Source organism: Budorcas taxicolor, chromosome 2 (genome assembly GCF_023091745.1).
Source record: "Budorcas taxicolor isolate Tak-1 chromosome 2, Takin1.1, whole genome shotgun sequence".
Lineage (NCBI taxonomy): Eukaryota > Metazoa > Chordata > Mammalia > Artiodactyla > Bovidae > Budorcas > Budorcas taxicolor.
Genome location: NC_068911.1, coordinates 145,910,709 through 145,932,542, shown reverse-complemented (window position 1 = coordinate 145,932,542; position 21,834 = coordinate 145,910,709). Strand labels below are relative to the sequence as shown.

The 21,834-nt window shown below is 35.4% G+C and overlaps 1 protein-coding gene across 1 annotated transcript in view; it reads right to left on the bottom strand.

Moving 5' to 3' along the window:
* Positions 1-21,834, bottom strand: part of SPAG16 (sperm associated antigen 16) — a 1,101,103-nt gene that overhangs the window by 1,019,858 nt on the left and 59,411 nt on the right. The window contains exons 6-9 of the mRNA XM_052636122.1: positions 19,320-19,427; positions 17,133-17,250; positions 13,318-13,387; positions 2,635-2,744 (exon numbers count right to left, since the gene is read on the bottom strand). Of these exons, the coding sequence (XP_052492082.1) occupies positions 2,635-2,744; positions 13,318-13,387; positions 17,133-17,250; positions 19,320-19,427 (406 nt within the window). The remainder of the gene's footprint in view (positions 1-2,634; positions 2,745-13,317; positions 13,388-17,132; positions 17,251-19,319; positions 19,428-21,834) is intronic.

The window sequence follows — 21,834 nt, the reverse complement described above, 5'->3', positions numbered from 1 at the left end:
ATATTTTCTTAATATATATCAATTAATGAGTTTTTCCTAATCCCTACCTTAGTATTATGTGTTTCAAGTCCCTTCCCCCATGCCCTGCATCCCTTCCATGTCGCTGGCTCCTACTAGACAGCCTCTTACTTCACACTCTTCCCGCCTGCTGGACCCAGTTCCTCAGTTCTGATAATAATGTTCCTCCACTGTGTCCCCAAGATAGGAAAATGCCCTGCCATTGCCAATCCCTGAGCTGTCTGCTTCTTCCCTAAATGACATCTTAGATCTTCTGTAACCTATATAACCAACCCCATGTATTATATTTATTTCGTTCAAAATGATCTAAAGTAGTTCTTTTTCTGACTTACACCCAAAATGATACTCTGATTTTTCCTGAAAGTGAAAGTGAAAGTGAAGTCGCTCAGTCGTGTCCGACTCTTTGCGACCCCGTGAACTGTAGCCTACCAGGCTCCTCCGTTCTTGGGATTCTCCAGGCAAGAATACTGGAGTGGGTTGCCATTTCCTTCTCCAGGGGAACTTCCCAACCCAGGGATCGAACCCAGGTCTCCCGCATTGCGGGCAGACACTTTAACCTCTGAGCCACCATGGAAGGAAAAACAAAAACACGGGAAAAATTCATTAAGCAACTGCTTTTAAAATTGCGAAAGCAAATAAAACATTCCTCCTAGCCTATTTTTCTTCACTTTTATACTGAGGATACATGATAAACCTTTTACATGTAGACTAAAGGCCAAGAATCGATCCCTAATGAAAGGAGGGAAATTGCCTTGAGAGATACACACTTCTATGTTGGGCCTGAGGAGAAAAGCAAAGCTTGGGCTAACTTTAGAGCACCCTGCCACCAGCACACACACCAGACCTGGCATCTTACCATAGAGAGAACCGTAGGACTGGGGGGTAGGGGGGTAGGGGGGGTGGGGACAGGGAATGGGACAGGAAAGGAAGCCTCACAAAAATATACCATGTGCTTTAACCTCAAAGTTCCAAAATTTCTCTATTTATTTGGCCACTGTTGGAGCAATGGCCCAGCCAGCCTTCCTGCCTGCTCTGCTCCAATATCCCTGACTGTCACCCACTTACAGACAGCCTACAGTCAGCTGTCACACATCCTTAAGCACAGAAGAAATTCATTCAAGCTTGGAATTTTGATTATGACACAGAGCTCAATATCTTTAACTACTAACCTGAAACGATCATTTCTAAGTATGAATTACTATGTTTAAAAGAATGCCTAAGCCACATTAGAAAAGGAAAATGTTTCTTGATGAAAACCACCACTGTTGCTGCTGCTGCTGCTGCTGCTAAGTCACTTCAGTCATATTTGACTCTGTGCGACTCCATAGACTGCAGCCTACCAGGCTCCTCCATCCATGGGATTTTCTAGGCAAGAGCACTGGAGTGGGGTGCCATTGCCTTCTGCATGAAAGCTGCCAGTATCACACCCCAGATCCTTAGCTCTAATTTTTTAAAAAATTATTGTGAGTGCTATATTTGCTTCCTGACTTAATAACCTCTGTGAAGATATATAAAGATTATCCAAACAAGAAGAAGCATGACTTACTGACAGCAATGGAGTCACCTACCACCCCATTTGGAAGAGACTCAAACTACAGGCAGGAGGAGATGTGGGAAAGCTCTATAGTGACAGAAGTGGAGGGTCAGTCCTGATGGGACCTTGAAAGCATAGGGAAGCTGAGGCGGGTTGAGGGGATTCTCCCCCAAATACCAAAAATTTAAAAATTAATATTGATAATAGAAGAACAATGAAACAGTAGTGTAAACAACACAAAAAGGTGATTATCAAAGCCTTAGTATAACCTATCATTAAAAGTATTGTTTATGTTTTATTCAAATGTTAACATATGACACTAGATTCTAAGGAATACCTTTGAGGAAAAAAACAGAGATATTAGCTAATTGATTATTTGAATTCATAAAAAAATCCTGTTGTTCTTATAGCATTACCACTAGGAGAAAGTTATTATATCTGTAAATGTTTTCATTCTTAAATGTCAGATACTTTAGAACTCACAGGTAACAACCACTTTATAAAAACATTCAATATCTCAGCTAAAACTTTATGTAATTTTCATGAAAAGAAACTAAACCCTTCATGGGTTTTATGTAATTTTTTTTCTTCCTCATTTTTGATTTCTTTTTCTGACCAGACATTTTTAATACCATTTTTCTGTAATCACTGCAGAAGATTTGAACTATCAGCCTGATTGCACAGCAAAGGCACTAAGACATAATGAGGTTTTTAAATGGGGCATTAATTCTTTCTATTCTGCTTTTTTAAAAGACTGATGAAAGTTTGAAGTTTTAGTATGAGAAAATAAATAAGGGATGAGTTGATAGTTATTTCTCTGGACAAAGGAAAAGGAGCAGAAATGGCTGTGATTAAGTTTGAAAATGTGGCAGAGTGATCCACTGAGCTGTCTCCACCACTAATACATGTGTGTTCCTCAATTACTACTAATATTCAAGAACCTCCATTGTCCATCTATAGTCCAAGTAGTTTGGAATTCATAATGTCTAAATTCATTTTGCAATAAAATAATGATATAATATGAGTCCATGAATCTGAATATCTGAGAGTTAAGCATGGATCAATGGAAACATAAACCATACCTTTGTATTAGCTTTTGCCTTTGCTTTACATTTGCTTTGTTCTCTGGCTTCACGAAGACCTTTTTGAGTAGGACCTTCTGGTGTATTTTCCTTTCTACAAGTAGGAACAACTGTAAGATAATACAATTTACTCTTAATGTTTATACTGTCTGTAAGAAATATTATAACCAAAAAAGAAAGCCAAATTCATTACACATGTATTTTTTGAAGTACTAAAATAATAATATTAAAACCATAACAAAATGTTGTAAGTGAAGTTTCAAATTCATTTCCCAAAAATGCAGGGTAGTAATGCTGCAAGGTTAGTGAATTGGCTTGGCGAGCCAGCTGAAGAGCATGTAAGCCAATTTCCAACTCAATTATATCTAAATTCCTGCTTTCATGAGATTTCATGTATTTATAAACAAAGCTGAAGGAGAGAATTGTAAGCAATAACAAAAGTTTCCTAAGTGGAACTGGATAATAGAGAAGAGATTTTTAAATGAAAATTGTATTAATAATATATCCTCTATGCTTCACAATGTTGAAAAAAAAAAACAGAAAACACAGGGTAACATTCCAAAATAGTTATAATACTAAAGTCTAAACTCCCCTGGACATAACGGGCAGTCCTAAGGAATCATTTGAGGGGAAAAGAAAAGTGATAGGCAAACTCTGTTTCTTTTTCACATCTTTTCATATACATATACATGTTTAGGTATACATAATTCCCTCCTATATTTCTAAACAGCCAGCTGATTTCAATAATTAATATGGTTATAATCATTAACTCTTAAATAACTAAATGTTCTAATTTATAATATCAATCTATGACAGAGAAAAGACAATGAACACAAAAATATCTCAAAGGATTCTTTGTCAAGGTTCTCAAATAATTATGACGTTATAAAGGTGAGGAAGCACATGCTAGCTAGCATTTAGTATCTTTCCTAATCCAATTTTTCCAACTCAGTACCAGTTTCAAAGAAGAAAACCATCAAAATAACCCCAACAATAACATAAAAGCCAAATGTTGCATAAGTTAGTACTACATAAAAGTACTTTAAAAACTTCAAACACTAGGGTATTCAGACTGTCTGTCTTCCCTCAATGGTGCTACAAATTAGGACCCCACAGAATCTGTGAGTCAAAATGTGGAGGAAAAGCAACAATTACAGCTCATTGATATTAGAGAAAAACTTTCACCTCAAATTCTCTTTTATAGCATTTTCCTCTTCCATGACCAAGAGTGAAAGCCTGGTATTGATGATGATTTAAAATAATAATAGCTAGCATTTATGCTTCATTGATGTTTTACTATCTAATAGCTACTTGTCTAAGCATATGTGTTATTTCATGACATCCTGGCAATAACACTGTGTAGTTCACTATCTTTTGTTCCCTTTTACATATAAGGAGAATTTGCATAGCAATATCTACAGGGAAGAAAGGAGAAAGCAATAAAGAGAGGGATCCAGGATTCCAGTGGATAATTATATGAGCAGACCTCATGTAGAATGTAAAACATTACTAAACACCAATTTTCAAGAAATAAAATAAAAAGCAAGAGACAAACAGCAAAATGATAAGGACAAATGAAAGTAAAACAACAAAAAGTGCTTAGTTTACAAGTATATGTAGTTGTTCCACAAGCAAAATGAAATTACAAGAATTTACACTTCAATAATATTTTAGAAAAAAATTCAACATTTGCAACCAAAACATGAGATTATACATTGCATAATGTATGTGTAATGGAAAGAAAAATAATACTTCTTAATCATTTCTCAAGGTACCAATAATAGCATGATTTCCACTATCAGATAAGTATCACTTTTATTTACGCAAAGATTTATTGAACAAATGAAAGGCTCAAACACTGGGTCTTTGTTACATTCATGGTTAAGTGAAAGTTACTTTTCAAAGAGCTGACTCATTTGAAAAGACCCTGATGCTGGGAAAAATTGAGGGCAGGAGAAGATGGGGACGACAGAGGATGAGATGGTTGGATGGCATCACCGACTCAATGGACATGGGTTTGGGTGGACTCCAGGAGTTGGTGATGGATAGGGAGGCCTGGCGTGCTGCACTTCATGGGGTCGCAAAGAATCAGACACAACTGAGTGACTGAAATGAGCTGAACTGAACTTTTCAAAATTCCACAAAATGCTTCTTAATGTTTAGCAATATCCTAAGAAAGGCCATTTCCCCATAACAGCATCCTTATATTCATCATCTGATATTTGTTAATGAAAAGGCCTATAGTACTAACTGCTGCTATGCCAGTTTTTACTTGGGCACAAACAAAGCTTAAGGAAGATACAATTTCTTAAGAGAAACAAAGTAAACATCAAATATACACATTTTTAACTTACAGTAATTATAGTTTTTGTACTCTCAATGCTAAATTTCACCCATTCAACCACTTCACAGATGTGCACATTCAACCCAGTGTTAACTAACTGAACATTCAGGCCCCTGGTTAAATGTCAGATATGCATGAACACATTCATTTAACAAATATGTAAGTACCTATATTATATCAGTCCCTAACTCCAATATAGATTAAACACAGCTGAAAAGAAAATTATTTAACTGAAAAAATATCATGAAGAAAGTATCTATAATTTTTCCCAGGGAGAAAAACAGAAAATATCCAAGAGATTAGGAAGCTCAAATGAGATCAAAGTATACATCTAATTAGAATTAAGAAAAAGGTAATAGAGATAAAGGGAAAGAGCTATATTTTAAACGATAACATGTATCTAACTAAACTAGACCATTTCCTACATATAGTCATAAGAAACTGACATCTTGTAGTGCAATTCTGAGCAACAAAAAATACCCAACCCAAAAAGCAATTACTTAAGCTAAAACCTTTGCTCTACTAAATATGACATCTGTTAGTGATGCTCTGAAGTCAATTTCACAGTTTTTCACTTCATAAATGATTTCCAATTTCTAAATATTTTTCTTGAATTCATAGATTCCTATCATAAACTATAAGATATCATAAAATATATGCTTCTTTGCAGTCTCATGTGAAATCAAAGAAATATCAGCTAACACAAACAGAATAAACAAAACAGCATATGAAATACTTTTTGAGTTTTTCTAAGTTTCACAAAAAGTTTTATCTCATAATACATCATACTGAAAGGTTTTCTGTGTAGGTATTGTAAATATTAGATACACAATACTTCCCATCACAACAAAGAAAACTGTAACGTAACTATCACTTCAAATATCCAGTTGATAATAATCATTATATCATAGTTTCTCTTAGGAACATTTCTACTATTCTACATACCATACCAGAGCAAACATAGAATTATTAACATTTTTCAGACGAGAAACTTAACTACTAAAGTATTAATTACATTCTCTCTAGGTGTAAGCAATTATGGATAATTTTTCCAATGTTATAATTTAAAATTCTTCAATAATAAACATATCATGTTGTTAAAAAATATGGTAAATTTAAAATTCTTTGATAACTACTCCAAATAAATCCAAGTTTTCGCTTATTCCTTAAATTCAGATTAAATAACCAAGTAAATGGTAATAAAGTTACTGCTTCCCAAATTATATTTAATCTAAAGAATTTCTACTGCCATACAAATTTCTGCTCAAAATAAATGAAAAATATATGAATAACAGATAAAATATTTTAAAACTTAAACTAAAATGAGAAAATGAAGAGGGGAAGAGTTAAATATATGAAAATAATTGTGAAAGACAGCAAGATTTATGAAGAATCAGCAGTTAATCAATAAACCAACTTCTCAAAGAAGTTGACTAAGTAGGGTTCCAGTTGATCAGCCAATCTGAGTGATAACACTCTGAGATCACATAGACAAATGCAGAAATCACTCAAAAAGCTTAGGAAAAGGAACTGCAAATCCTTTATAAAAATAGAAAGCATGTTTATAAGGAGCACAGAATTATTCAGTACATAATTTAAGGAATTACTTTTATTCAGGTAATTGAGACCTACTCAACTTAAATAAAACATGTTTTCTTCCTTTGAGTTTGAATTTATTTTGATCAAAAGTCACTTCAAAATACAGATTAAAATGTAATTACAAAATTGATCTTCAAAGTAACTTATAAGTGTCAGTCTAGAAAATCATGAATTCAATTCTGAAATAAATATCAAGAGACAATTTCATAAAGGAGTTATCTATAAACCATTAGTTTATTTTAATAGTTGTCAAGCATAAATAAAATCACGAACTAGTAAGTAGAATGTAATATTTAGAGGTTAACTGATGTAAGCATCAATTTAATGTACAATTCCTCAAACTTTAAGCCTTCTTGTGTTTATTATTTTTCACAATCATTAGTTATTTTGAGAGTTAAGAGTTCCTGAGATTTTGGTATTTTAATGATCATACTTATATTTGATTGTGTTCTTTCTGAAATATTTTCTGCTCTATGCTCTACTAGGAAACAAGCCTTTTCCAAATGCAAATATGTGAGCCCAGGTGAAAAAACCCAGCTATGTGGAAGCCACCAGCTACATCCTCCCAGGTAGTGAAAAGGAGCTGGAGGATGTGAAAGGTGGTCCCCCACCACATCCACCGTCTCTTACTAGTAAACAAGGAAATAAGAACTGAACAATAAAGCAAGCAGAACTGGCCCCAGATAGTTAGATGCATATGAAAGAAATGATTTCAGAAAGCCCAGACACTTGCATTTTCCGAAAATTTTGTTGCTGTTGTTCAGTTGCTCATTCATATCAAACTCTTTGCAATTCCATGGACTGCAGCACACCAGGCTTTCTAGTCCTGGAGGTTGCTCAGTCTCGAGTCCATTGAACCAGTGATGCCATCCAACCATCTCATTCTCTGTTGTCCCCTTCTACACCTGCCTGCATTCTTTCCCAGCATCAGGGTTTTTTCTAATGAGTCTGCTCTTCACAGCAGGTGGCCAAAGTATTGGAGCTCCAGCTTCAGTATCAGTCCTTCCATTGAATATTCAGGATTGATTTCCTTTAGGATTGACTGGTTTGGTCTCCAAGGGACTCTCAAGGGTCTTCTCCGACACCACAATCGGAAAGCATCAACTCTTCAGCGCTGAGCCTTCTTTATGGTCCAATTCTTACATCCTCACATGCTTACTAAAAACCAAAGCTTTGACTATCTGGAACTTTGTCTGGCAAATTAATGTCTCTGCTTATTGATACACTGTCTAGGCTTGTCACAGGTTTCCTTCCAAGGAGCAAGCATCTTTTAATTTCATGGCTGCAGTCACCATCCGCAGTGATTTCAGGGTCCAAGAAAATAAAGTCTGTCACTCTTTCCAATGCTTCCCCATCTATTTGCCATGAAGTGATGGGAACGGATGCCATGATCTTCGTTTTTTGAATGTTGAGTTTTAAGCCAGCTTTTTCACTGTCCTCTTTCACTTCTTTCACTTTAATCAAGATGCTCTTTCGTTCTTTGCTTTCTGTCATAAGGGTAATTGCCATGGGCGGAGTTCCTCACGCGTAGTGTCATCTGCAAATCTGAGGTTATTAATGTTCCTACTGACAATCTTAATTCAAGCTTGTTCTTCATCCAGCCCAGGATTTTTTATGATGTACTCTGCATATAAGTTAAACAAGCAGAGTGACAACACATACCTTTGACATACTCCTTTCCCAGTTTGGAAACAGTCTGTTGTTCCATGTCCAGTTGTAACTGTTGATTCTTGACCTGCATACAGATTTCTCAGAAGACAGGTCAGGTGGTCTGGTATTCCCCACCTCTTGAAGAATTTTCCACAGTTTGTTGAAATCCACACAGTCAAAAGCTTTAGCGTAGTCATTGAAGCAGAAATAGCTCTTTTCCTGAAATTCTCTTGCTTTTTTAATGATCCAATGGATGTTGAAAATTTCATCTCTAGTTCCTGTGCCTTTTCTAAATCCAGTTTTCACATCTGGAAGTTTTCAGTTCACGTACTGCTGAAGCCTGGCTTGGGGGATTTAGAGCATGATCTTGTTAGCAGGTAAAATGAGTGCAATTGTGTGGGGTAGTTAGAACATTCTTTGGCATTGCCTTTCTTTGGGATTGGAATGAAAACTGACCTTTTCCAGCCCTGTGGCCACTGCTGAGTTTTCCAAATGAGCTGGCATATTGAGTCTGCATGCACTTTCAAAGCAACATATTTTAGGATTTGAAATAGCTCAGCTGGAATTCCGTCACCTCCACTATCTTTGTAGTGATGCTTCCTAAGGTCCATTTGATTTCACACTTCAGCATGTCTGGCTCTAGCTGAGTGATCACACCATCATGGTTATGCAGCTTATTAATATCTATTTTCTATAGTTCTTCTGTGTACTCTTGCCACCTCTTCTTAATATCTTTTGCTTCTGTTAGGTCAACACTGTTTTTGTCCTTTATTGTTCCCATCTTTGCATGCTTTGTTATATTTAATTGTCTTGAAGAGAGTTCTAGTCTTTGCCATTCCATTGTTTTCCTCTATTTCTTTGCATTGTTCACTTAGGCTTTCTTATCTCTCCTGCTGTTCTTTGGAATTCTGCATTCAGATGCGTATATCGTTCCCTTTCTCCTTTGCCTTTCCCTTCTCTTCTTTTCTCAACTATTTGTAGGGCCTCCTCAGACAACCATTTTGCATCTTTGCATTTTTTTTTCCCCCTGGGGATGGTTTTGATCACTGCCTCCTATACAATGTTACGAACCTCCGTCCACAGTTCTTCATGCACTCTGTCTATCAGATCTAATCCCTTGAATCTATTTGTCACTTTCACTGTATAATCAAAAGGGATTTGATTTAGGTCATACCTGAATGGCCTAGTTGATTTCCTTACTTTCTTCAATTTACATCTGAATTTGGCAATAAGGAGTTCATGATATGAGCCATAGTCAGCTCCCAGTCTTGTTTTTGCTGACTGTATAGGGCTTTTCTCATTGGTTGCAAAGAATGTAATCAGTATGATTTCAGTATGGCCATATGGTGATGCCCATGTGGACTAGTCCCTTGTCTTGTTGGAATAGGGTGTTTGCTAAGACCAGTGCATTCTCTTGGCAGTACTCTGTTCACCTCTTCCCTGCTTTATTTTGTACTCCAAGGCCAAACTTGCCTGTTATTCCAGGTATCTCTTGACTTCCTACTTTTGCATTCCAGTTCCCTATGATGGAAAGGACATCTTTTTTGGGGGGGAGGGGGGTATTATTTCTAGAAGATCATGTAGGTCTTCATAGAACCATTCAATTTTAGATTTCAGCATTAGTGGTTGGGGCATAGACTTGGGTTACTTTGATACTGAATGGTTTGCCTTGGAAATGAACCAAGATCATTTTGTTGTTTTTAAGATTGTATCCAAGTACTGCATTTCAGACTCTTTTTTAACTGAGGGCTACTCCATTTCTTCTAAGGGATTCTTGCCCATAGTAGTAGATATAACGGTCATCTGAATTAAATTTACCTATTCTGGTCCATTTTAGTTCACTGATTCCTAAAATGTCAATGTACATTTTTGCCATCTCCTGTTTGACCACTTCCAGTATACCTTGATTCATGAACCTAACAATCCAGGTTCCTATGCAATATTTGTTCTTTACAGCATTGGACTTACTTTTACCACCAGACACATCCACAACTGGGTGTTGTTTCCACTTTTAGCCTTTTCATTCCTTCTGGAGCTATTTCACCACTCTTCGTATTGGGCACTAATGACCTGGGGAGTTCATCTTTCAGTGTTGTATCTTTTTGCCTTTTCATACTGTTTCCCATACATAGAAGATCGCTAAATATCTTATGAGAGATTTGGATTTTCTTAATTAAGAGTAATCTTTTAATATTCAGATTACCTGTCACCTTGCTGCAAACTTGTAGATAGCCTGGCTCCTTCCCACCTCCTGGGAGGTGGTTCTCTGGGTCACCTGAAATACTCTCTTCTAATAAAATCTAACTCTCAACATTTACGTCGTGTGTATTTTTTTCTAGTCGACATCTTCTAAAAATTATCTACATATGAAAAAAGTAACTTTTGATATAAACAGAAATACATATTCTTTGAAAAAATGCAGTAAGAAAAAAGGTAGAAATAATCACATCACACAAAATTATGTAAATATTTTTCAGTCTCTCTCATATTTCACAGACAGGATCCAATACCACATGTTTTTATTCTTAACATTAATATTGTAACATGAACGTTTCCTTATGCATGATTTTTAAAGACTTTTTAGTATTGTATGATCAACTAGATTGAAACATTCACTTGTGGTTAAGGATTAAGACTCATTTTGTTACTATAAATATGAGTGCAATAAACATCACCGTGTAGAATCTCTAGGCATTACTGACCATAATTGATATTTTTTTAATTTTACTATAAATTAAGATAGGAATGATTGAATCAAGGCTAAGAAAAAGTTTTGAATATGAGTGTGCTACATATTTCTTTTAAGCTTAATTAATCAGAAAACACAATGAACAGTCATCTGGAAGTAACATAATTTTTGTTAAAAATGTACCCTTTTTCAGTCTTTCTGTATTTTAGATTTTTCCATCATTCTTTTGTAAATTAACAATATTGAGATATAATTTGTATAAAATAAAATACATACATTATAAGTGTAGAGTTGGGTAAATTTTGACAAAGATAAGTAGGCATATAACCACCAAAATGAAGATATAGAGCATTTCCACTTCCCCAAAAATTATTATTTTGTTTATATACCTTATCTTCTTATCACCTGGATGGTACCTCCAAAGGTCTTTTTATACCTTTCTTCTTATCCTTTATATACCTTATAATCATTATTTTACAATGCTATAATTTTAGTTTTCATCAGTCATTCTTTTAAGAAAATTAAGAAGAAGAAATCTTAATCTTTGTATTAAGCAGAATTTATAGGATTTCCTAGGCAAGAATACTGGAGTGGGTTGCTAATTCCTTCTCCAGGGGATCTTCCCAACCCAAGGATTGAGCCCACATCTCCAGCATCTCCTGCCTTGGAAGGCACATTCTTACCAGTGAGCCACCACAGGACGCTTAATGTTAATACTGTGTCACCAAGGTGTTGAAAACAATATTCAACATCTTTGCTGGATGCAAACATGTCTGCATCCAGATACGGCCAGAAAGCCAATGTATCCCAGCACTGCTTGCTATCTAGAATCCCGGGTCCCTTCTCTCCCTCTGTCTTTTGTTTTCCACTGTTTTTTATTTTGTACTGGAGTATAGTTTTGGCTCAGATGGTAAAGAATCTGCCTGCAATGCAAGAGACCTAGGTTTGATCCTTGGTTTGGGAAAATCCCTGGAGAAAGGAATGGCTATCCACTCCAGTTTCCTTGCCTGGAGAATTCCATGGACAGAGGAGCTTGGCAGGCTACAATCCATAGGGTCGCTAAGAGTAGGACATGACTGAGCAGCTAACACTTTCACTTTTTCACTTTTCACATTTGGTTACAATGTTGTGTTAGTTTCAGGTGTACAGCAAAGTGAATCATGCATATACATATATACATATACACACACATATATCCACACACATATACACACACATATATCCACACATATACACACACATATATCCACTCATTTTTAGATTATTTTCCCATACAGGTCATTGCAGACTGTTGAGTAGAGTTCCCTGTACTATACAAAAGGTCTTTATTAGTTATCAATTTTATATATAGTAGTGCATATATGTCAGTCCCAATCTCTCAATTTATTCCCCCCCCCTTACCCCCTGGTAACCATAAGTTTGCTTTCTACATCAATAACTCTTATTTTTATTTTATAGGTAAGTTCATTTATACCAAATTTTTAGATTCCACCCATAAGATTTATAATATAATACTTGTCTTTCTCTGTCTGACTGACTTAACCCAGCATGACAATTTCTAGAACAGCCAAAGCAATTTTAGGGGGGGGGGGGGAAAAAAAAAGAGCTGAAGGAATCAAGCTCCATGATTTCAGACTATACTACAAAGCTACAGTAATCAAAACAGTATGGTACTGGCACAAAAGAGAAATATAGACCACTGGTCTCCTCTTAATCCTGTAGAGTCTTCTCTCTACTTCTTCTTCTACTTCTCTCTCTCTTCTTCTCTCTCTAGTATCAGGTAGTCCTGCATACCTAACCCAGCCATTACCTAACTACTCTTAGTAAACTCCCTCATAAACCAGGCCACTATTCACTGCAGCACCCTCTTATCTGGTACCCTTTCCTACAGATTCTAGATGCTTCAACAATTTATGAACTATAGTCTTTGCCTTTTCAGTTCATACAGGACTGCCACGTTCTTCTCTACCTCCAGCTACATAGAGTTTGGTTTGGAAATTTTCCCAGCCATGGTGATAGTGAAGTTCAACTTATAAATTTTCCCTTTATCATTTGTGTTCTCTGACTTGTGATGCTTTCCAATGCCTAAAAATAATTGCCTCAAATATAGTTTTACAGTGATTTATGAGGAGAAGGCTAGTCTGGCACAAGATACTCCATCAGGGCCAGAAGCAGAAGCAGTAAAAAAAAATAGTTTTCCCCTATTTTTCTCTAAAAGTAATTTATACAATTTCCTATTCTATATTTTTTCTTGATCTTTTCATCAACATTTTAGTTTATTAAAATTACCATACCATGTATTCACTCATGCTAAATAATTACTCAAATGAATAACTTGAGTTCTGACAAGACTGAGAAATCACCAAGCAATAATGTTAGTTTTTTCATATTTTAATTTTACCTCTAAATTCAGGAGCATGGTAACCATGCCCTATTTCCATATGCTTCAGTGTTTCTTGAAGTCCAGAAATCTAAAAAGTAAAATCCAAAGGTAAGAGGTTATATGCTAAATGACTCCAAAATGGATTAAAATGCTTAAATACTGATTAACAAATATAGGAAATATTATCTCTCTTGCATTAATTCCTAGGTATTTTAAAAATTTAAATTTTTAAAATTTTCCCTTCTCCAGGGAATCCTCCCAACCCAGGGATCGAACCCAGGTCTCCCGCATTGTAGACAGATGCTTTACCAACTGAGTCACCAGGGAAGTCAAAAATTTAAATATTAATTGCAATAAAAGATAACAGAATTTTAAGTCTAAATTAAAGTTCACAGCAAGAATTAAGTATCTATTATAGGTAAACATTTGAAACATTATTTCACAGCATAGTTTCCTGAACCAAGAATACTTGCCACACACATTTAATAATAATTATTCAGGTCTCTACTTTGAGTTTTCTCCTCTGCTGAAATTGCTTTACAATAGCCTAATTCATCTTCATATCCATGAAAGATGAGGTAAATATTTCTTGGGAAGTGAATATGAAGAGACTGTCGCTATCCTAAATACTCTTCGCTCATTTTCCACCCACAAACTCTCCTTGTTTTATTAAACTTATTTTATAATTAAGAACATTTGTGAGTTTGGTGGCATACTATCTACCTATATTTTCTGAACAATAGATTTAAATTAAAAATTCAACCTTAAAGAGTTGTCTCATCCCTCATATGATTATACCAACAAAAATTATCATGTTTAATTATATACAGATACACATATTTTTCTACTGTCACTGAGTAGCAGTTAATCCTTCCTTCTTTCTTTGTTTTCTTTTTTACTTTATGAACATCTCCTACGTTCTAGCACAACAGATGCCTCAAATGCTCACCCAGGCTCATCTTGTATTTGCTTCGCCCAGACTACTATCAGCTACTTCAAGAAGCACCACTTCTTCTTACAAGAGAATACTATTAGAAACTGCAGTGTCATTATTTCTAGAGCCTCTCAGCAGATAGACCTAGAAATGCATGTATGTATATATATATATATATATATATATATATACACCCACACATGTATTTTAGAATATTTCCTGAATTGAACCCCATGATCCAAAAAAGATAACATGTAATTTATTATACATATATATATATACTAAAAATAAATTATACTTTATCTTTTTTCAAAAATGGGGCTCTAATTCCAAATTTTGGAGATTTGGGGGAATTTTGTAAAGTTGAAAATAATTAAATTACAGATGTTTCCATAAGATTTAAATAAATTTAAAAGTGACCACATTGTTTACTATCTATCAAAATAATTTGGAAACACATACTTATTAGATTTTGTCATCTCACAGTATAATTTCACTCTTTTACATTATGAACTAAATAGCATTAAAAATTCTACAGTCTAACCCTTTTTCATGCCAAGTATTTGAGAAAACTCAGTAAGCTAAATGGCCATTAAGATAAGTTTTTTTAAGGAAATGAAAAGGATTGGGAAGATCTCCTGGAGAATTCCATGGACTGTATGGTCCATGGGGTCACAAAGACTGAGTGACTTTTTCACTTCACTTTCAAGGAAATGACAGTGAATGAGACACAGGTCAGTGAGGTTAGAGATGTTAAGGATCTTACAGATGCTGTGGCCTAAGCCATAGAATAAGCAAGTTATATTAGGTTCACACTCAAAGGAACCACCCAGAACCATGTACATAAGAACCAGGAATATAACCAAATCAGTCACACTCCGCTAGAAAGTGAAGGCCAGGAGGACACCGTGTAGACTCTGGGCCAGTGGATACACAAATGTCCCTTGCACTAGGTGTCATCTGCGAAGAGTGAGAAGAGGAGGCTATTTGAAGACAGAAAATTAATACTGATTGTTATGCTTTAGCTAAATAATCAGTTAATATAACATCCAAGTGCCCTATGTTAAATTCAAAGAGACCGGATAGTCTTTAATAGCAGGTTATGTTTTATTTTATCTTCAGTGGGAATAGCAGTTCAAAGACAAAATAAGTTGTAGATACAGTTCTTTACACATCTGAATGTGTAAAATTCAACCCTTCCTCAGAGAGAGAATGATTTTCACTTTTAAACATGTTTTTACTTTAGATACATATCAATCATAAGGCAAGTAATTTTACCTTTGCTTAATGTGTAAGAGACGAGACACATATATATAATTACCTGAATGTTCACATGGCTACTTTGCAGCACAGCTAGGACTAACTCCTACCACTCTTCATCTTGAGCTTAACTAAACCAGTGGTGAACATTTTAAGAACCAAAGACTGTACACAGCCTAAATATGTCTCAATATGGCCTGATCTAACTTCATATTAGAGACAGGGGAATGGATGGCCATTCAGGAAGTTAACTTATCCTTGATCACAAAGATACTGACTAGAAGATCCAGTGATAGATACAGGTGGTAGATGGAGAAATCAACAATCTGGAGGGGAGTGGAGGCACTTGCCATCATGAGTACTAGAAGGCCCTGATACCCTTGAGTAGTAAAACTTAGTATGAGTGGTCTGTCCTACTAAACACACATGGTCACATGGGAATATATGGCCACGTCAGAGTTCCTCCTGGGAGAAGAGTAACAGGAATATGAGCATGAGAACAGGGGGTAAAGGAGAGGAAGATGGTAGCAAAAGTCTAAGTTGGTTTGTGGCAGGAAAAGCAGCAAGAGCAACCTGAATCTAGCTCATAGTGTTCCTGGCAATGGAAATGTGCCTCCTGTTAGGAGGCTGTAAGAACCGGTTAGACGAAAAGGAGCAAAGAAGTGACGTTCTGAAGATTTGACAATATAGTGCCATAAAACTGCAAACTATTATTCAACTCTTTTTAGACAATATTACCATTAATTCATATATTCAAGAACACACAATTAAATTTTGAGCACAAAGAAGGAGACAAGTGATGTTCTCATTTTAGTAACTAAAAATTACACTCAAGAAAAGACAATATACATTTGATTAATGTATGCCTTAATAAAATCATTCATGCTTTTGCAACCATTGTGCAAACTTCTGTAGCTTCTAAAAGTTTGGCCAAAAATCAGTATCTCCAGAAAAAAACAGAAGAATGCTAAGCATGGTAGCAGTTTTATACTTTCTAGTCAACTGTTACATATTTTCACCATGACCAAGAAACATTCTGTTTTATTATTCTTGAACTCTGTACTAGCTATCCCTCACTCCACCACCCAAGGGCTAGGCCTATACAAATACACAACAGGAAGAAAAGGGATGTCAATAGGAAAAATGACTGAAAATTGAGTTAGTAACTAGTTGTTTCAAATATTGATTTAGGAGGAAACTGCATGGAGGCTCTATTCATCATCTCATCTGTTTCACAACAACATTAAAAGATAGGTCATTATGGCTATATGTTATGTATGAAAAATCTGCGTTTAAAGTGTTTAGGTAAGGTCCAGGTTTACAGCCATCATAGATGGCATTTAAAACCCAGTCTAGGATTTGTTCAGTTTTAATGGCTCAGGTTTTCCCTCTAACAATATTTTAATAATCTCCTAAAAAGTTATATTTTCATTAAGTAATTTTAATTCAATAATAATCTTTGTATTTTTAAAGTGGATAAAATATTTTCCTGGATGTTTCCAAATGAATATTTTTTACATGACAATTGGTGAAAATCATTTAAAATTTAACTCAGAAACAAAAACCAATATTTCTGATAACGTTATAAAAAAATAAATGGTTAAATATCATTTTCAGGTAGCTCGGATGGTCTCTTTACCTGTCCTATTGCTCTGTCCCTTTCCAAAGAGGTCAGCATTTTCTGCTTCAGTAAAGCATGGTGCTTTTCATGTAATACTCTTATAGCTGGTTCATATGATGCATAATGCAACTTCAACCTACGGAAAATAAAGGGCATCATAAAGGGTAATAGCGGAGAAGTCAGTGGCACCCCACTCCAGTACTCTTGCCTGGAAAATCCCATGGATGGAGGAGCCTGATGGGCTGCAGTATGGGGTTGCTAAGAGTCGGACACGACTGAGTAACTTCACTTTTGCTTTTCACTTTCATGCATTGGAGAAGGAAATGGCAACCCACTCCAGTGTTCTTGCCTGGAGAATCCCAGGGACAGGGGAGCCTGGTGGGCTGCCATCTATGGGGTTGCACAGAGTCGGACACAACTGAAGCAACTTAGCAGCAGTAACAGCAAAGGGTAGTTGAACTAAATCAGTGATTTCCACTTAACATTATGAACCTCTTTTCTCCTATTTTTTGCATTTGAATGAAAAGTGAAAACCATATAAAGGTCAATACAACAAAGCCAAGAAGTATAAGAAGTATTATTTGTCATGCAGCTTCCCAGGAACCTGGCTGGAGGTGGGAGAGTCACCTTTCTCTTGAGTTGGTTAGTTCTCTATTTCCTTTTGCTCTATTGAAGTATGCACCCAGAAGTCACTGCCATTCATTGACAGAAAAGAAAATTTCAGTTTATTTAATTCAAAAACAATTTTCAACAAGACAAGGGCTACAAACAATGGATGATTAAACAGAGTGTTATTCACATCAAAATTAAGGATGGTCTTGAAAACAAGTATGAATAATCTCATATTAAGAAAATTAAGTATTTTATCCCTTTGTATATATTCTACAATGTGTTTATTGAATATTATGCTATCTATTTTGCTCCGGACATTATATTAGGCACTTTTATTATCAGTTTTCACAGATAAGAAACAGAATTACAATGAGCACACAAATGTAAGTGGCGGAGCCACGCTTCCAATGTTTATTCGATTTCAAAATCCAAGCTCTTTTCATTACATTGTACTATTTCTTAATCAATGTTTTGTTAAGAGGAAAACAGACCATTTCTTTTTTTTTCTGAATTTTTATGGACTTGGAACAATTTTATGAACCAAAAACACACAAAAATAAGGCCAATATATGAGACCAAAAGAATAGATTAAGTCAATGACTTAATGACTCTCACACTCTCAAGGTCTTTTTTTTTTTCCCCCAAGTTAATGCAGTCTCTCTCTTATTAAAGTGGTATTTATTTCTACAGGGATTCAATTAAGAAAAATCAGAAAAAATGCTAATTTCTAACATACTGCTAACCTGAAAGTATATTGATTCTGAAGCTCCACAGGATAGACCATGATTAAGAAATCATAATAGCCACAATGACCATAACCACTACAAAATACAGCAGTTATCATGACCATCCCAAAGTCATGGTGTTCAAATGTGGCTATTTAAATTTAAGCTTAAATTAATTACAATTAAATAAACATCAGAAATCTAATTCATCAGTTGTACTAGCCACTTTGAAAGTGCTTAGTAGAGGATGTGACTACTGACTATCATATGGGACAGCGTAGATATAAATTATTAATAACATAACAGAAAGTGCCATTGGGCAGCACTCCCTCGAACAAGTAAAGGAGAATTTTGGTTAGAGATTATAAATTTTTATTTTGAGCGGAAGGTGGTCAAGGGTAGTCAGCTGCTTCTGCACTTTACTCTCCATGCTTAAGAATTTGGTGAATATTGTCATGTTCCTCCAATGATCTGGTGCCTTTGCACAGCATGCTGACCCCACTCTTGCACTCTGTTAACTCATACGTTATAATTCATTTACTTTACATATAGGTTCCTGAACCCTCTCACTCTCCAGTCTGACTCAGGTGACAACTTCTTGGCTGGCATAGCAACAAACAGTATATTTCACTATATTTCTGCTTAGCTACTCTCCCATCACACACCTTAATAATCCCTGGGATTCCTAAGAGCAAGGTCCTAAATTTGTTCATCTTTCTATTTCAAACACATGGTATACAGCCTGGCACAGAGTAAATGCTCAGTACTCAATGAATAACTTTACTTGGAACATCCTTCTATGGCCAAATTGCTTTAAATTAATTAAATAATTATTTAATAAACAGGCCAACAAATATCAGCAGCTTACCTTTTGAGGTCATTAATTAATTTGTTTTTCTCCTGGACTATTCTCTTGTGGTGCATTCGATGAAAATCACGTTCTTTCTGAGTTTTCAGCAAATCTTCTCTGGCCTTGCTATAAAAATAAAAATAACAACCACCTTAAAATTCAGTGCTATTCTCCTCTGAAAAAATATTTATTTATCTGTTCTAATCCAGTATGAAAGTGCAAGAGGAAAGTGAGAAAGATGGCTTAAAGCTCAACATTCGGAAAACTAAGATCATAGCATCTGGTCCCATCACTTCATGGCAAATAGATGGAGAAACAGTGGAAACAGTGGCTGACTTTATTTTTGGGGGCTCCAAAATCACTGCAGATGGTGATTGCAGCCATGAAATTAAATGATGCTTACTCCTTGGAAGGAAAGTTATGACCAACCTAGACAGCATATTAAAAAGCAGAGACACTACTTTGTCAACAAAGGTCCATCTAGTCAAGGCTATGGTTTTTCCAATAGTCATGTATGGATGTGAGAGTTGGACTATAAAGAAAGCTGAGTACCAAAGAATTGATGCTTTTGAGCTGTGGTGTTGGAGAAGACTCTTGAGAGTCCCTTGGATTGCAAGGAGATCCAACCAGTCCATCCTAAAGGAGATCAGTCCTGGGTGTTCATTGGAAGGACTGATGTTGAAGCTGAAACTCCAATACATTGGCCACCTGATGCAAATAGCTGACTCATCTGAAAAGACTCTGATGCTGGGAAAGATTGAAGGCAGGAGGAGAAGGGGACAACAGAGGATGACATGGTTGGATGGCATCACCAACTCAATGGACGTGAGTTTGAGTGAACTCCGGGAGTTGGTGATGGAAAGGGACCTGAGGTGCTGCAGTCCATGGGGTCGCAAAGAATCAGACATGACTGAGCGACTGAACTGAACTGAACTGAATCCAGTACTGCATAATTCAAAAGATAATTTAAAATAAAAAATTCCACTATAATTTTCACTGAAATATCCCTACCAACATAACATATATGGGGATGGGGGATGAACAAGCTAAAACCTGTAGTTTCAAATATATCAATCATTCACATTTCATTTAAATAAAGAAAATAAAAGGTATTTTTCCACAATAACTTACAATCCATCTATTATCAAAGACAATATGTTTAAAAGATTGAAATATATACAAAATAGAATAATTCAAAATAATTAGAAATGAACTAAAAGATTTAAATGTAATCCTGAACTTGCTTGAATACATGCTTAAGTGGGTTACTTAGTTCTGATATTTGTAAAAAAAAATATATATATATAAATGCTAGAAAAATCAAGATTTCATTCTGGTAAGGCATGTGAAAAGCCTACACCACCTACAGATCATATTACATATTACAAATAACTGGTAACTTAAGGAGAAAAGTCTCCAGTGTCAGTGCTATGACACAGAAGCATTCTTTAACTAAATGTATCTTCTGCAGATCCCTGGCATAAAGCTAGCAAGAGTATTCTTTTTAATCTGAAGTCACATGTGAAGAAAATTAATGGGAATTTTTTATCCACCACTACTCTATAAGTCAATTTCAATACAACAGTGTAAAGTATAATTTATAATAGAAAAATAATTATCTAAAAGTCTTAGTTAACTGACAAAGCACTACTGCATTGAGATTCTCACATTCTAAAAAATGGATGGACTGAATTAGAGTACTGACAGCTCACAAAAGGTTCAGAATGGAATAAATCTACCTCTCATATTTTAAAATTCAGATTCACATGAAATGAATGGGTGCAATAGATTTCTTCTTTAGGACCTATGTGAGAACAATCATTGAGGAATGGTGGCTGGGAAGCTGCCAAAGTGGTATGAGTTTAGGTTTTCAGACTTGTGATGGCACATATTATTATGATTAATAAGACTTCTTACTACAAAATCAAGTCACACACAGAATATGGTAAAAGTGTTGTTTTCCATTCTTCCATGTTTCCTTCTTTGTCCCCACCATCTCCCGCTGATTAGGGGTTACCTGTATTATTCTTCATTCTACTGTCAATGTTGTAGTTTTGATCACATGTAAATAAACAATGTGTCATAGTACTTCATAGTCTAACCATCTGACCCTCAACTTCATTTCCATGCCAATAATCTTAAAGGCATACAGGCAAATGTTGATTAAAATATTCAGACTTGAAAAATCATCTGTGGAATAGCCCAACTACTAGAAAAATTATTTACTCTTTCTAGGTTTTAACTGTGTGTATATGTAAGTGAAGATGGGGGAAAAAAAGGGAGAATTCCTCTGCCACTAAAATGTGCCGAATACTGACTAGAGTGGAGAGTGAAAAGAAGAGAGAGTTTAAGTAGAGTGGAAAAGATAAATGGCTGAGTTGATATTTTGTTTTGAAAGCACAAGAACAACACCTGAATCCCCACTCATTTTAAAGAAAAGTGTTTAAAGTGTCTTATATGCTATACGACACAAAAACTATTCAATAAAATTTCTGTAATTGTTATCACTATTATCATGATATTATTTATCATG